Genomic DNA, 16278 nt, shown 5'->3' on the forward strand with positions numbered 1-16278 from the left:
AGTGGAGTGCCTGAGTTTCAGGCATCGAGGCAACCAACCGTTGCAGGACCAGAAGACAGTATCCCTGCTAAAGTAGGGGGAAGCCCAAGCCTGATGACATATGAGCAGAGTTTTCTAACCCTGGCTTTCAGTGATGGGCAACTCAGAAGCAGATGAAAAGATCAGAGGCAGAGAGAAGGCAAAATTCCAAGAACAACATGAAACTCAGCTGAAATGACAAAGCAACATTCAGGTCATTACAAACTAGTCCCTGAAAGATTCACCATCCCATTCCTTCTAAACTGGCACCAGAAAGCCTGGCAGCCCCAGAACCTGCCCGAAAGGGAGATCAAGCTTTTGTTGTCGGTAGGTTTAAGGCTTAATTTCCTCTTTATTAATCGAGTGACACAAGCACACAGACATTCCACCCTGCAGAGAGCCACAGCTGGATCCCATGCAGCACAAGGACAACATATTCCACGTCGGAGCATCTGGACAGAAGCGATGAGCGGGAATTACTAAGACCCTGCAGGAACAGGATCCTAACTACAGAGCCAGCCACAGCCATGAGGAAGGTCAAAGAGAGGATTCATTGCCAAATGCCTTGTCAGCAGTGTGGGGTTTGCGTGTCAGCCCAGGTCTCATACACTAAAAATCTGACCGTGCCTTTCCCTTTTCCCTACCCAGAGCTCAGGAGGGAGTGAGGAGGTATGTAACGGCCCAGGCTTTAACACCATGAACTGTGTGGCGACCAGACCAGTTTCTTAGCATCATGCCCCTACGGGCCTTTTGTTCACACTGGGACAGGGACAACTGTCTTCCCCTCCCAGCTGCCCTCTGGGGTATCAAGAGCACATCTCCGGTGTTGGGGGCTTAGCTCAAATTAGTAACCACGTACTTTCTTCATCCTCCTCATCTGTGCGGCTCAGCGTGTCCTGCGAGGCCTGCTGGGAAGGCTCGCTGTCCTGCTCCCAGACCGTGCCGGTGCCAGTGTTGGAGCGGGACATGGTGGCCAGGCTCAGGCGGTAAGCGGAGGTGGAGGTGCCCACGGTGCTGACAGATGTCTTCCCTTGGTAAGCTGCACAAGAGTGGGAAAGGCAAACCCAGGTCAGTGATGGCACTGGACATCAACGACCAGCCAAGCATTCCTGTCACATCAGGCACCCGACTGCCCCATGGTGGGGCAGGGGTTGGCAGCAGCAGAAAAACAGAGACGGCTGCCCTGGCTCACCTCATCTCTCCCAAACCTCTGTCTGTTTTTCTCACGCAGTCTGGTTTTCTCCCTTAACTTTAGCGCCATATTTTCCAGATTAGCTTCAACATTTAGGAACAAGACAAATTATTACCAAGGCAAAAAGGCTGAGGCATTTTCTTTTGAATTTGTTTTAAGAACAAAGCACGTAAAATCTCTTGCCGTGTGTAAGCAGTAGCTGCCACCTCGTGGCAGCAAGGGTGACTGTTAAAGGAGAAAACTTCCCTCATGCAGGAGAGAATTCAGTCTGCTAGGGGACCCTCATCTGGACCTCACGGTAGAGAAGAATCAAAAAGACATCAAGAGGAGAAATTAGGAGACAGATCTGCTGCAAACAGACGTTTCTGCACGAGCAGCTTCGGATTTACAGAGATGGAGTGAGCGGCTTTGCTGTGTTGGGGGTTGGGGCCGCACATGTCAGCTGTGACAGCAAGAGGCGGCTGCTGGGAAAAAGGACTCAGACTTGGTAGAAAAAATGGGCACGACAAGGTGCATTTCACCACTCACCCTGACACCTGATGGCTGTCCAGTGGCAAGGCTGGGCTGGGCATAGGGCCTGCTCCAGGGGCAGGCTCTCGGGGCGTGGGTGGATTACCCCGTGCCCCTGCTAGGCAGTGGGCAGGTCTTGCCTCACAAGTTAATTTATGAGCAAGCCAGCTGGCCAGATTGGGCTGATGTGTTCCAGGTCTCTCTCCAGATTGGGCTGATGTGATCCAGGTCTCCCCTCTCCTCTTACCAGACCCGCTGTGCACTGCCTCCTTCAGGATCTTCAGCTCGTTATTGAATTCAGCAATGAGGGAGCTCTTGCAGAGCGGGCGCGGTATGAACCGTCTCTCCAGCTGGTCGGCAATGTGCTGTCGGGCAGTCAGCTCCTCGTGGTTCTCGGCCGGCTGGGCCAGCAGCTGTAAAATTGGGACACGTTAGTATTGCAGGGAAATGATGCCCAGGGAACAGGAACTAGTCTGCAGACCAGCATGAGCCTGCAGCCAGCAGACTGTCCTCTTTGCAGGCAGGAGGGTTTGACTCCAGCTATGAGGTTTCCACCTGTCTTGCAAGGACAATGTTATATTTGACTGAACAGATATCAAAACCTCACTGATACTGGTACATGGGGCGAGGGCTTCCTTATGCTAAACCCTGCCCTCAGACACGAGGCAGCTCCTTCCTCCAAGATGGTTTAGTCTGTCCAAGTGGGGAGACATGATAGGCTAAATAAGGTGGAGGACCATGTGCTAGTCTACCTGGTAAACAGGAAAGAACCATGATTAACTTAAGCCCTGGCCACCTCAGCCTAGCAGCTGTCTGTCCATCCACAAAAGCCCTGTCAGAACCCTCACCCAAGAGATGGAAAGTGGTGTGGTCTTTCTTGGCTGTTAGCTCTATTCCCCAACTCTGTGCAAAGAGATTTCTGCCAACCATGCCAACACCCTCCTAGGTTCAGAGCGACCACACTACTTCCAAGTGCTTTGAGTGTCTTTATTGCAAAATTAAGTTGACGTGCAAACCCTCTTGGTAAGCCTGATAGTACCTTCCCATCCAGGGGAATACAGACTAGCTGTACTCCATGGATCACAGCTCCTGTATGAGTGGCATACTCTTTAGTGTTGTCTAGGAAAAAGCCCTGTGATATAGTTTCAAAGGGTTCTCAGGCCTACTAACTTCTGAAAAGTCACTCCCTACATGAACACACAGTTCTTCGATGAGTGCTGTTCCTCTGTTCTCAGCAGGGGAATAAAGGATATCTTGCCTTCAGGGAATGATATATCAGGAGCCAAAGCAACTGTTACCTTGCACTGGATGAAGGGCCGGAGGAGCACAAAGATAGGGATCCGTGTTCGAACGATAAAGTCGAGGAAATCCCACAGGGCCAGCCCTCCCACCTTCCGCAGTGCCATCTCTTTGACTTGCAGGCTCAGCCAGTACCACTGGCTGTCCAGTTGCCGTTCAAAGCAAACAAGGATCACCTTCAGGGCTACAGGGGAACACACATCAGCAAACGGCAGTCAGAGATGTTATCAGTGTCCCTTACAAGCATTGAGGGAGGAAGAGGGGGGCCACAGCGGGCACAAACCTACACAGGCATGCATGCATGTACGTGCACATGCACACCCACACACCTCAGAGTCACAACTGTCCTTTCTATCAGTTTTCAAACACGGCAGGGAAGGAGGGCAAGCTTCTTATAATAAAGGCCTAGGGATCAGGACTGAGAGTCCCATTTCCAGAGAAATTTTCCTACTTCACACCTAAGTTCCTCTGTATTTTCTTGCTCTAGCTTCTCCTCTCCCTCCCTGAAGAGTTCTTTTTTCTTCCTGGAATTCAGATATTTTGAAAGCAGCTCAGGGGGAATACAGCCCTGTCTGATCAGACAACCTCAAAAATCTTGATCAAGCACATCCACACAAAGAGTCACCCTGTGAGCACAATAACCTTCAGGTTATTTATGGGGTAATGAAAAGAACCTTTCTAGCAGTGCAGCTGCATGAGTCATGGCCAAACTGTAATCTAAACAAAAACACGGTCCAGTAAGCCAGGGGCCGTAATTCACTAGAGCACTGCATTACAAATGGGATGAACAGCGATGAGGTTGAAAACAAAGCTCTATATTAGTGGGCAGCGACCAACAGTTAGGTCACAGGAGAGACAAGGGATCTCCCCTTTTCCATGCTCCCCTGGTCTGGCACAGGGGGACCGGGGAATTGTTGGGGGAAAGTTGACTACTCCATCTTTCTTGATGGGATGGTCAAGACATCTCAGTCATCACACATCTGTATTCAGGTTTGTCGGAGTGGGGGGCTAAATCAGTGGTGAACCGCCATTTTTTCATTAGCGTTACCCCATTCCTCAGATATAGGTTAACAAAGACCTGAATATAAGTCTTCAGATAAATGCCCTCACAAAATCAAAAACAGGGAAGCTGTTTGAAGGAGCGAGAGCTTGGAGACAGAACTCTCCCCGTATAGCCCCAATAACCTGCAGTGCTGCTGCCACCTCCGATTTGATTATTTTTTATTTCCTTTCACCTGTGGGTCATATGTGAGAAAATATAGTATTACGTTGCAGCAGCATACAGTGAGTGAAGGGAATACCAGTCAGTAAGGAGTGTGTGTACACAGGGCCAGCAGGCAGGCAGGCTGCATCACACTGCACCCTAACTAGCCAAGGGCCAGTGAAGCTGTGATATTAGGGGCTGATAGACAGTCTGACTTGCCTTTGGTGGCTTCACTGCTATATTCTGGCCATATGAAAACTGTGCAACTTCTACCTGTGCTGCAATCCCCTCCAGCTGCAGTGCAGACACTGCTCATGTTGCGATACATTCCAGAGGTACACTCTAGCCTGGCCCCTTGCTCAGGACAAGACCTAAAGCAGCTCAGAAGAGCTCAGTTAGCTCCTGCCTGAGATGGTTTTCTTTGGTGCTGTCTACAGTCTTGAACGCTCCATTTTATCTCTGTCTCAGTGGTCAGCAGAAGCCATCACTCACCCAGGTAGGCAGCCTGGCTGGTGGACTCTGCGAGACCTTCCCGCCGCAGATCTTTCCCCGCATCCCCTGGGGTGGAGCAATGGGCAGGGGAGCTCTCCAGCATAAAATTCTTGCTGCGGGAAGTGCTGATGATGCGAGGTGGCAGGAGGATATTGATAACAGTCTGGAGCAGCAGCAGGACCTCAGGCTGCTCCAGCCAGGGGCTGTCTGAGATGCATTGGGAGGGGAAAGAGAGAGAAAGATCAGGCTACATCCCATCATAGACACCCAAAAGATCCAGACCCTGCTCAGTTCCAAAATGGGGTGCAATCTCAAACGTCCCCTAAGCCAAAACTCCGTCCCCCACACCTTGTTATGCTGCTTCTCCTCCTGCAAGCAAAGGCATAGTTTATTTTAGCACCAACACAAACACACACATACACAGAGCTACACAGCACAAAGAAATGTCCCGTTCAGTGGTCTCGTGATCTCATTTCCTTTCGACATTCCCCTCTCCCTGCACTCTTTGCTTTCATTTAGGGATTTACCAGCGATCACCCTCTATAGAAGAAAGCAAGGAGCAGGACTTCTGCCAGACAAGCGGCATGGATTGGGCAGACTGTGATCCACAGGGGCACACAATTTCTGTGACCTCTGCTCCCCTCTGTAGCTTCTGCTACAACAGATTTGTCTTGCCCTGCACCCCAGTTTCAAAAGAAGGAGCATGTCTGTGTAAGACCTGACTCAAGAACCATGGCACAGTGAAACAAAGAGAAGAAACAACCACAACAACTTCTCCCAATGGGGCTCTTTTCAGTCTTGGACCCAAAGGGCACTTAGCTGACACACTGCCAGTGACAGAAAAACAAATTAAAAAAATAAAAATAAAAAAATCAACAGAGGGCAAGGAAAGTGCAAACATCAGTTGTCAGAAAAGGGGGAGAAAAATTCTTTTTGTTAAATTAGTCAGACCTTTGCTTCCAGATCCTACTGTGAGCACAAATGGAATCAGTAGGTTTAAAAGCATTCCTTCCCTTCTTTCCTGATTGGTGAATGGGGAGACGACATGGCTTAGGGGGAAATCTTCTTTCAAAGCCTGTGCAGTAATAATAAGAAAGGATTAAACGATTTCATCAGCAGATCACGCACACAAGTTACTGCAGGGAATGACGATCCCCTGGGCACCCTGTTTACACAGTACAACACCAGCATTGATTGAATTAGAAGCCCTGAGACCACTTAAGTCAGGAGTGAAAGGAATTCACAGAGTAACACAGGTGTCACCTGCTCTTGTCATAGCCAAGATGTAAGAAGCCCAGATTCCTAACTTATAAATACCATTAACAAAATCAGATGTATCCCACAGGAGTCAGCTGAGTGTTAAACTTTGCACTGCTGTGAATGGTATCAGGAACTGACCCATAATATGGGGAATAAAAAAAAGAAACAGAGGAAGTTGCACAAATGACATCATCTAAATATTCTGCTGTCTGAACATGGAGGTTATTCCCAAACACGTTTTTTGTTGTGCCTCACTTTGTGCTGCCCAATCGTCCTCCTAATGCAAAGAGTGAACTCCTAAAAATAAATAAAATGCATGTTTACTTCTTGACACATAGTTAAGCCTAAACTGAAAGGTCTTTCATCTTCTTTAGAAGAAGGTAATACAATTGACTGTCACTAGAACCTCTGCTCATTTACAACCTTCCAGTTGCTACAGACTTAGCTGTGAACTGCAACTGAATCTTTCAACCCCTCAAGCTCACAGACCTGAGCTGAGAACTTCCAGGAGAAGATGCTTTCTGATGGGTGTGAAGTACTTCTGTTTCATATCCTGCTGGAAATATTTTTCTCACATGTTTGGTTTTCATTACATTTAAAACCCATGAATGAGTGAACAGGGAGAAGAGGATAACAAAAGTAAAAACTCCCAATACTTTAAAAAAGTTATTAATTTGGTATCTAGTTTTAAAAAAGACAAAAGATTTCAGAGAAGGTGAAGGTGGCCCTTTTTTTGCTTTTGATTAAAGAACCATTACCTCAGAGCTGGAAGAAATCTGTCCTCATTCTGTGTCAGTTGGTATCAAAACATCCTTTTGTGCTCTGAGAAACAGCACTGTGTTTTGGTTCCTATAAGCCTTCCTTCCCAAGCCGCCCTGTTCTCAGAAATACCTGCTGAAGTATTAAAATGGATGTGCCAATGCATATTTAAAAATGCAAGTTGGAGCTAGATTAGGAAATTTGACCTTCTTTGGTCACCATTCTGTCTGATTTCATGCCAATGGGGAGGGAAAGGGATACCAGAGGCAGAAAGACTCTGTAATAATTATGGCACTGCTATGAGAAAGGAATAGTGATGAAATTCTCCAAAAAGTCCAGGATGGGTTTTTTTATTCTGGACAACAAGGATGCTATTGAGTCAGCAGCTGAAAGGCCAAGTTGCGCTGTTTTTTTGAGCTGGCACACTGTGTGACCAGCTCGGGTAAGAGCAGAAGAGCACAAACTCCACTCTCAGTTGCACACGTGGTCCCACAGGAAAAAAGGTAGGGTTGCATGGATGTGACCCATGGCAGGGCCCATCTGCCTGTGGCAGGAGGCTTATGCTAACTCCTTAGATCCTGCAGAGAACCCTAACATTCTTGTCAGAGCCTTATACAGCATCAATCAGCCAAACTCCCTGGACCAACAGCAGTGTTAAGCTGATGGATGCTTGCTGTGGACTTGGCCCCAACAGGTGAGTTCTGAGCTTGAGTTCAAGGCTTCAAAAGAAGGGAGAATGTTGTTTCTCTTTCATTTTTGGTGTATGTTCCACAGTTTTTGCCCAGCTTTTGCAGAAAGAAAACAGAGCACCGATGAGTTGGTGTCTCAACCAGAAGCTATAACAGGCCTGGCCACAGGCCAGGGCAGACACACCTGTATCTGCAATGCTACAAGCCGGACAACAGCTGTGCTGAAGGGCAGAGGTGGCGAGAGATAAGGGCTGAGATGAAGAAGGGGTAATCCGTCAGCCACACTGGAGGGTCCTACCACTCCCATCACCTGCAATACAAACAGAGCACATCACCACAACTGACTGCTTACAGTTTCATCCATGCCATATCCTCCAACATCAGTGAAATGGAGGCGCCTTTCATCGAGCACTGAGTTAGGGTGGATCTAGGAGAACCAGCCCCCCCAGTGGTCCTTGAGGGAGCTGGGACTAGTGGGGAGAAGGAGCTCTAGCAGGGAAAGGGAGGGGAGAAGGGGGAACCAGCAAGGATGGGAGGAGTGCACACAGGTAACCTGGTACGTTTATAAATGTACCCAGTACCAGCCTTGAATGACCAGCACTGGACTGGTGGAATAGTTAAGAGTTGGAGGATATGTCATGTAATGACTGTAACAAATAAAAATATGTCATCAAAGCAAAAAGTCTGCATTGAAACTGGACATCTTTTCCCTTCTCTTGCTGATCTACTTGAAAAATAATGTCCTAAGTCTGACCCAAGTCGGGTTTTGTACAATGTTCAGATTCCTCTCAAACACAGTCTGTGCTTAGGAGTTATTAAGTATGATTCTTCTCACCTGACCTGAAGCAGAGTCACCTGAATGTGACTCCTTGAAATATCAGCACAAGAAAATAGCACTTCTAGTGGGAGTTATCTGAACCATTTTGGATGTGTCCCTCAGGAGGAATTAAATCACAGGCCTGCATATGCCTGTTTCTCTTCATGACTAGACACATCTAGATGACAGGAATGGGTAGACCTGGCAGACACGGAAGCTTAGGGGAGATGAATGCACTCTTCTTTTTCCAAATTCAGCCTGGGGAAAAACGCAATAACCAGAAAACCAAAGGACAATTTAGAAAGAGAAGAGGCTGAGCCCTTTCTTTGTATCACTATGGATTATCATTTAGACATTTCCCCGCCCTCCTGTCTGATCTGTTTTGGGGCTTTGTGGTTCAACTGGTCTACACATGATACAGCATGCAGTCAGGGGTTCTCCCACAGCTCACAGTGGCTATAGTTCTGACAGCTAAGAGTAAAATACTCTTGACAGTAGGAGTACATCTTTTCCTGGTAGCTCTCCCTGGTGTTCCCAGCCACCTGAATGTAAGCATGATGATTGCATTTCAGCACTGCAGAGCTTTCTGCTATTTTTAGAGCACTGGCTAATTCTTGATGCAGGCCCTCTGGAGAGCTTGCGGGCGTGAATCACTCTGCCATGCCTGCTTGCCAAACTGCAAGTCCATTCTAAACTTGTACTTGAGCTAACTCTATAGCAGCCTCCCTGTGTAGCAACCCTAAGTAGTCTGAGGGCCCAGATTTGCAGTACCTCCTGTAGCTACCTCTACTTGATAAAGGAAGAAGTCTTACAGACTCTGACAGGTTGCAGCTTCCCTGCCCTTGCAGCAATCAGTGCTGAATGGACATGAAGGACAGGAACCTGGCAAAAACTGATACTGCATTTTAGTGATGATCATTGTTTTTAAAGCCTCTCAGAGCACTGGTGAACCCTGAGAGGTTTTTGTAAGCACTAGAAAAAGTGACAACATTTACGTTCTAAGGAGAAAATGTTATAAAATCCAAGAACAATTAAAATGCTAGTGCAGTCTTTTACCCCTTATTTGTATTTTTTCCACATGGAATGAAAGCATGCATGATTGTCCAAATGGCTGGAGTTACAGATACCAAATGGAGGGTTTTCCCTCAGTATAACACCTGCAGAAACACCACAGTCTATCAGTGAATGACCAGACAGACTCCATCTGTATCATGTCTCTGTTGTAACACACTTAGGAGCATAAATTCTACTAAGAGTGGGATCTGAACATTGTACAGTGCAAACCTGTACTAGATCAAGCCAGGGACATTGCAAACAGTGAAGTGAATCCACCCATGTAAACCCTTCTAACTAGCCAACACCTGTTGGCCTCTGACGGAGCCATCAGGGTCCTTCCCCACTGGAGACGGTAGGTATCCCCAGTGCCACCCTCTCCCCGTCTCTACCAGGTGTGTGCAGTCTCCACCACCCCACTCTCCAACTTGCAGCCCTCAGCTCTCAGCTCAATCTGGCAAAGGTGGATCTTCAAAGTGGTGCGTGGGAAGCAACGGAAATAAATCGCTTGACCACCACTACCGGTGTATCTCCCCATGCACCACTTCAAAAATGAACCTTGCTATCTCTAGTGTCACTTGCGAAGTCCCCTTGTGGGGGGAAAGGGGGACAGGTAAAAATGACAGGAATGGGAATGAACTGTCATCTTCAGTCCAGAGAAGTCAACAGCAGGGGGAGGTTTAGCAAAGGTTCACGGGGTTGCCGCTCGGCTACTCACCAGATTGACACACACATTGATCAGAGACCTAAGGTGAGGCAGGAAGGATATGATTGGCTGCCTCTGAAGTGTCAAACAAACCCCTTCAATCAAATTGCTGGCAGGCTCCCACTCAACCTGGCGCCTGCAATACAACAGTAGGTGCCGTTAGCCGCAGGCCTCCTGCCCCCCACCAGACGCTCTTAAACACGGTGACTGACACACAGTGACGCCCACAGAGGAAACATGTCAGACAGCAACGACGTCCAAGATGAGCACAAAGTGGGCAACAGAGAAAAGGTTTTACCGGCGCCGCTCAGGAAAGCACAGAGCCACAGAGCACACTGGGCGTTTGAGAGAGATGAGAAACGTAGAAGAGGGGTCTGCACTAGCAACACAAGTCCCCTCACAGCAGCAGTGGTGGACGAGCTGTGTTTCACTCCCTAACGCTTCCCTCCGACACACTGAATGAGAGGGAGCCACCAGGCAGCTCTCTCGGGTGTGCCGATATGGGGAAAAGGCCTGCTGTGCCGTGCTCCCAGCTGAGAGTGACTCCTCTGTCTCTTGTGCCTTGTGGGTGTTCTCCCTGAAGGGAACAAAGCCCATCAGCTGTGAGTGCCCCCTGGAAGCTGCTCTGCAGTCTGGTCTGCTCTGCCAGAGTGACTCCCAGTCACAGTCTGCCCTAAACTTAAACTGGCTCAGCAGTACAGTCTTTACCTTCCTCACCCTGTGCACAAGAGCAGATTCATTCCCTACCAGCACCGAAGTCCTTCATTCCAGGATCCTTTCTTCCCTGACACTTTGCTTTTTTCAGCAAAACAGCTTTTAGGGCTTGTGGCAGGTACTGAATGGAGTCCTTCCTAATCATAAGCAGACACAGCATACGTAACATCAAAAGTGGTTCACACCCTCCATCTCAGGGCCTGACTCTTTGCAGTATGTATAATTCTCAAGCCAGCATCTGACTGTGCACTTACTGGGACAGAAGGACAGACAAAGCTTGGATAACCTGTTAGCTCAAGACAATATCCTAGCCAAGCTCCTCAGTGGACTTCTTAGAGACACATGGGGGATCAAGTGTTCACTACGTAAGTTCTTACGCATCCCCTGTTTCTAAATCTCTAGAATAGTAGTTTGTTCTTGTATTTTCTTACACACATACTACTCCCGTCAGATGCTGGTTTCGGAGTGGGGCGTGCACACGAGGTCTCTAAGAGACTTCTTGGCCCAATGATGTTTAAATGTAGTTGCTGCATTTGGTCCAGTGGCTTTGCTGTCTCTGTTCCTTTGTGTACAGAAGAGCAATTTCAGCCAGGCATAGGTACAGGCAACAGACAGAGAGAATATGAAGTGAATTTGAATTTATGAGCATTCATTCAGCTTACACAAAGAGGAAAGATCTTCAGGAACAGGAAGACCCCTAAGCTGCCTTTGAGGCAGGGGAAAGTATGAGCAAGAGAAGAAAGAATGAGTGACAAGCAGGCAAGACATGGCAAAGAATCAAACCAACAGGAAGGAGAAGAGTCGAAATTTCTGCCTCTAAATTCCCTACAAGAGCAGGAGTTTCTTGAAGTGAATTGTTAGCCAAAGGAAAGCGGTAGATAGTGATGTCAGAAAGAAGAGATCACCTCCCTGTCATTTGCTCCATCTTAGTTGGGTACCTATGATTCCCACTGGGACCTAAAGTTTTGTGTTTGAGTCCTACATTCTGATGTTCTCTAACATCCTTTGACTTCTCAGCTGAGACTGCCAACAGAGTGACTGATTCAAGCAGTTGAGGACATATGCCCACGACGGTGCCTGAGACCAATGACTCCTTTTACTCAGATCAATGGAAAATCCACAGGATTGAGAGATTTTATACTACCCAGACTGGATTTGTATCCCTGCCTCTGAGGTAGGAGTGCTCCATGTTGGATACTTCTTGAAGCTGCCAAAGCCAGTACCATAAAGCTGCTGTGTGATGCATCAGACTTTCACTAGATGCAATCAGTGCAGTTCTGTTCCCTTCACTAAGGAGCATTCAGAAGCTACTGCATAGCTCTAGACTATTTTTATCTTTACAGAGAACTTAACAGTATTTTCATGAGAAGGCATGCTAAAAATACCCTTACTACAGTTTAACTTTCCATTAAAAAATACAATTAATCTCCTCAACTCACAGCTAAAATTAATAAAGAGGGTGAGGTGTTACAAATCTGAAGACTTATTTTGGAGAAAGAAAAACGAGATTTATGGAACTTCCTTCTGTATTTCTTAATAACAATGCACTTCTCTTGCTACCAGAAGACACAACAAAAATGTCAACATAAATGCACACTTACAGAGATAAAAACATCTGTTCATTTTCTGATATGTTGTAAAGGTTCACTGCAACATGACAGTTTTAGTTAGATGACATACCCACACTTCAAGGCTTGCAACATCAGAAATGGACCCCAGAGGGTTTCTGTCATACCTGCTCACCTCAAAGTAGGCATCTTGTGAATTTTATTGAACATACGATCCAATCTCTTTAAGATGAGGATAAGGGCAGGTCTCACCGCCTCGGCTGTCCAGTCAGTGATGGGCAGCATCTCCATGATGTAGCGCCGGAGACCACGGCTTTCCATCGTCTGCGTGTCATAAGGTGCCAGTTTCAGCAGGGAATGTGCAATTTCTGCCAATCTAAAACCAGGGTTTGTTAAGAGGAAAATCAAATACAGCTTGACCTTCTCCACACATGCCAATGAACTAACAGATAAATCTTCAGCAGCCTAGTAAAAGGAAAAAGATGGTAATCACAGATTTGTGTAGCTAAAAACAAAGCACCTGAGCTGTTGGTAAGATTACAGCATTGCAAATGCCTGTGAAACACAGATCTAACATCACTTGTATGTCAATTAATGAGTGATTTGGTTTGGTTTTTTGCTTTTTTTTTCAGTGTCACCACTTTAACAGGTGTCACTGTGTAGTTTTCAGGTTAAATTTTAAAAATAATGTGCTGTCCCATAGGCTTACACAACATGTACTTTGTATGATTATTCCCTGCAGCTCTAAGTTGTTTCTCCTAACACCTCTACAGATTGTGTTGCTGTTGCTTCTTCTAACCTTCCCAGATGGCCTTGCGGATGGCATTTTCTGTATTGACTGTGAAATACCACAGCAACATTTAACTTACACTTGCAGTTTGATAAAGACCTACTGAAATACTTGAATATTTGTGATAGACAAAGATAAGTAATAAAGCTACATCTACTAATAAAAGGGATAGAAGCCTTTAAACTTCCTGAAACATCAACAGACTTTGTAGTAGACAATTACAGTACAATCTTATTCATATTGTGGGGGCTTCTTCTGAAATGCTTTCAACTAATGGAACTTATTTCTATTCTCTTTAAAATCTGTCTAGCGATATCAAGGGCAATGAGTTCTTCAGATTATCCAAAAGGGCTATATAAAAGTGTTTCTTTATCCACTATTTCTTTATTATTACTTTTCACAACTACTTTGTCCTACTATGGAGCAGGTCTATTTTCTTAAACATTGTGAAATTTAAATTATTGTATAATTATACTTCTTTCTGGCAATACAATATCAGCGGCACATAATGGTATAAGGAAAACTTCCTTATGCAATATAAAGTGCAAAATCCATCTCATCCAACTTGAGACATCCATCTCAATTAATCGTCTAGCTCCGTTCACACAGAAGTAAGCAACCTAGGAAATTCTTACCTTCTGCAATACTGGGATAAACAGCTCATTGGATGTGCATCTCCCCTTTCATTGGATCCAAAAAGATCTTTATGACTTTTGCAGACTAAACATTTAACTTTTAAATGGCTAAAACTGGGTGAGATTAATCCTGTCTGAAGTGACTAGCATATTATCTTGTTTTCTGAAGTCTCTGAAATTACATTTGTCAGCCTCCCGAGACCATGGCTGTCACATCACATTCTGGTAAATCTGTTCTCTACTTAGAAATAAGGTTTTTTTCCTACAGCGGTTAAATCCTGTCATTCCTTTCACTGATAATTATGAAATGAATTTATGTAAGAATCAAGAGGATGTTCACTTTTATTTAGGGCTAACCATGAAAAAGCAATTCAGGTTCCAACCCCAGTAAAGCAGTTATTTCTAGCACCTTCCAGGAGACATAAGAGAACCAGAGCACAACTCATTACCTTCTGCAAACCAGTCCCTTAGTTTTGCTGCCATAACCTTTGACCATGAAAGACCTTCCCTCTTGAAAGAATGCAGTATTTCCCAGCTAACTACTGTGTACTGTGACTGCTTCATGGAAATCTGCTCACAAGAAAGTATCTTTCCAGAAAATATACCAAGAACACCTTCTGTACATATGGATTTAAATTTGTTAAATTTGTCTTTTAAGAGAGGGACATAAAATAGTTTAAGAATCATTAAACTTAATTACTCTGGAATATAAAACCTGCAGAAATGAAGTTTCCCCATTACTGTTAAACTGCAATACTCCTGGGTAGTACACTAGAGCATTCTTATGTGGCATACAAATGTAAGACTAGGATAGTAAAAAGAAGCAAGCCCTTTACTGCACTAAATAAAGTTCATTCATCAGACACATGTTCCTCACTCCCACTGAAATCATACAAAAACACCCAACATGTCTAACCAAGAACATAATCTGCCCTGAGAATCTCACCTTTGTTTCTAACATAAGATTAAAGTTCTTATCTCGGACTTCTACTGCTAAAAGTCATGTAGTTTGTAATGCAGCTAAATAGATGTATTGATTTCTGAGGCTTGTGTCCCTTGGAAAAAACGTAAAGGTGGCACTGCAAAAGCAGCCGTGTCCATCAGGTTTTCACACTGTTTGCAGCCAAGCACTATATATAAGGATGACACACATCTGTGGAAACAGAATTCTCTTGCTTAAAATTATCCGCTAAATTATTAAACATTTGCCAGAAGGGGGAGAACAGCAACATTCAGTTGATATGCAAACATACAAACCAAACAAAAAGCACCTCCCAACTCCCAAAGGAATTCAGAGCATTTGTTAAACAAGACCTCAAATAATGTCAAACACAATTTTGTGTTCTATAGAGACAGCTTGAATCCAAAGATCTCTAATTGTGACAGAATCTGCCAGCTAAGAGGGTTTGCCATTTTTTCCAGAGCATGCATGTAAAAGGTAGAAGAGCTTTTACAGGGTTTTCTTTGGTCCATGTGCAGGAACAGAGCTGGTTCAGTGCATTGCTAGGATTTGTCACCCTTCATCTTCCTTTGCAGGCTATTCCTGAGGAAAAATTATAGCACTCAAAGAAATAATTCACAGGCAGAATGGCCTCTCGGCGTTCAGGGAACAAAATAAATTATTGTTGAGGTGGTTCTGATTGACTTTTGAGGCAAGTCTGAAACAGCTTAAGGTATCTTTGCTATCTTTCCTATTTACTTTGATACTCTACTGAGCACTGGCTGAGGCCATAAAAAAATGTCTCTTGGTATTTAGATATCTGAAGTGCTAATTGTCCAATTGCTTGGACAATAGGCCCAAGCCAGAGTTGACCTATAGATGAATCCTGTATATTTTATAACTGATAACCATTATGTTAGTAAGTATTGTACTAAGTTATAACAACCCACTTATGCTGATGTAAAAAGTGCTAAAGCATTGAAATACTGAAGCCTGAACAACAGGCCCTAAGCTGAAGAGGCTAACTTAGTATGTATTGATTAACAAAGTATGTAAGCCCACTAGTGAAAGATACAGCTTAGACAGAGTATAATCAGTAGTGAGAATGAAATGCTGAGAGAATGTATCCAGCTTCCCTTGTTTAGCCTTGTTCAAGGCTGAGAACCCACGTATTTGGCTTTGTTAGAAACTCCCTTGGTTTCCCCCGAGCCCTGGCCAGGCTTTGGGTGGAATCCAACAGGAGAATGAAACCAGAAATTTTTCACTCAAAACAAAGGTGTTAGCTATTCTGACTTCTTGATATCTGGTATATAAGGCTGGGCCTGCTCACAGCGACTTTGGCAGCCTCACCTACGGGTGGACGCACCGTGCAGGATTTCCCACCTGCCGGGACAGGCTCTGCAAACCCTCGCTGTGACCGGGGCTGCCCCGCCACTGCGGGGCTGGGTGATGGGAACATATGCAAGTGGTGATGGATCTTTCTTAATCACTATTCTCTCTCTCATGTAGTAATGATTTGATGCATTCCCCTGTATTTTCCTATTTGTTGCTTTAGGTGTGTTATTGTGCCTTTTTCACTGCATGTTTTCTGTATTACACTGTTACATTGGTTATCACTAGTAAAATGCACCT

General features: G+C 45.4%; 1 protein-coding gene across 4 annotated transcripts in view; it reads right to left on the minus strand.

Moving 5' to 3' along the window:
* UNC80 (unc-80 homolog, NALCN channel complex subunit) overlaps positions 1–16278 on the minus strand; it is a 134880-nt gene that overhangs the window by 15709 nt on the left and 102893 nt on the right. For 3 of the 4 annotated variants that reach the window (XM_074910405.1, XM_074910403.1, XM_074910404.1), the window contains 8 exons: positions 12457–12657; positions 10012–10135; positions 7608–7733; positions 5667–5790; positions 4716–4922; positions 3019–3203; positions 1968–2133; positions 878–1057 (listed from right to left, as the gene is read on the minus strand). In XM_074910405.1, coding sequence (XP_074766506.1) covers positions 878–1057; positions 1968–2133; positions 3019–3203; positions 4716–4922; positions 5667–5790; positions 7608–7733; positions 10012–10135; positions 12457–12657 — 1313 coding nt within the window. Of the gene's footprint in view, positions 1–877; positions 1058–1967; positions 2134–3018; positions 3204–4715; positions 4923–5666; positions 5791–7607; positions 7734–10011; positions 10136–12456; positions 12658–16278 lie in introns of those variants that run through there. The other variant, XR_012633934.1, reaches the window with a different exon arrangement.

The sequence above is a fragment of the Athene noctua genome, chromosome 7 (assembly GCF_965140245.1).
Source record: "Athene noctua chromosome 7, bAthNoc1.hap1.1, whole genome shotgun sequence".
In the NCBI taxonomy this organism is placed as follows: domain Eukaryota; kingdom Metazoa; phylum Chordata; class Aves; order Strigiformes; family Strigidae; genus Athene; species Athene noctua.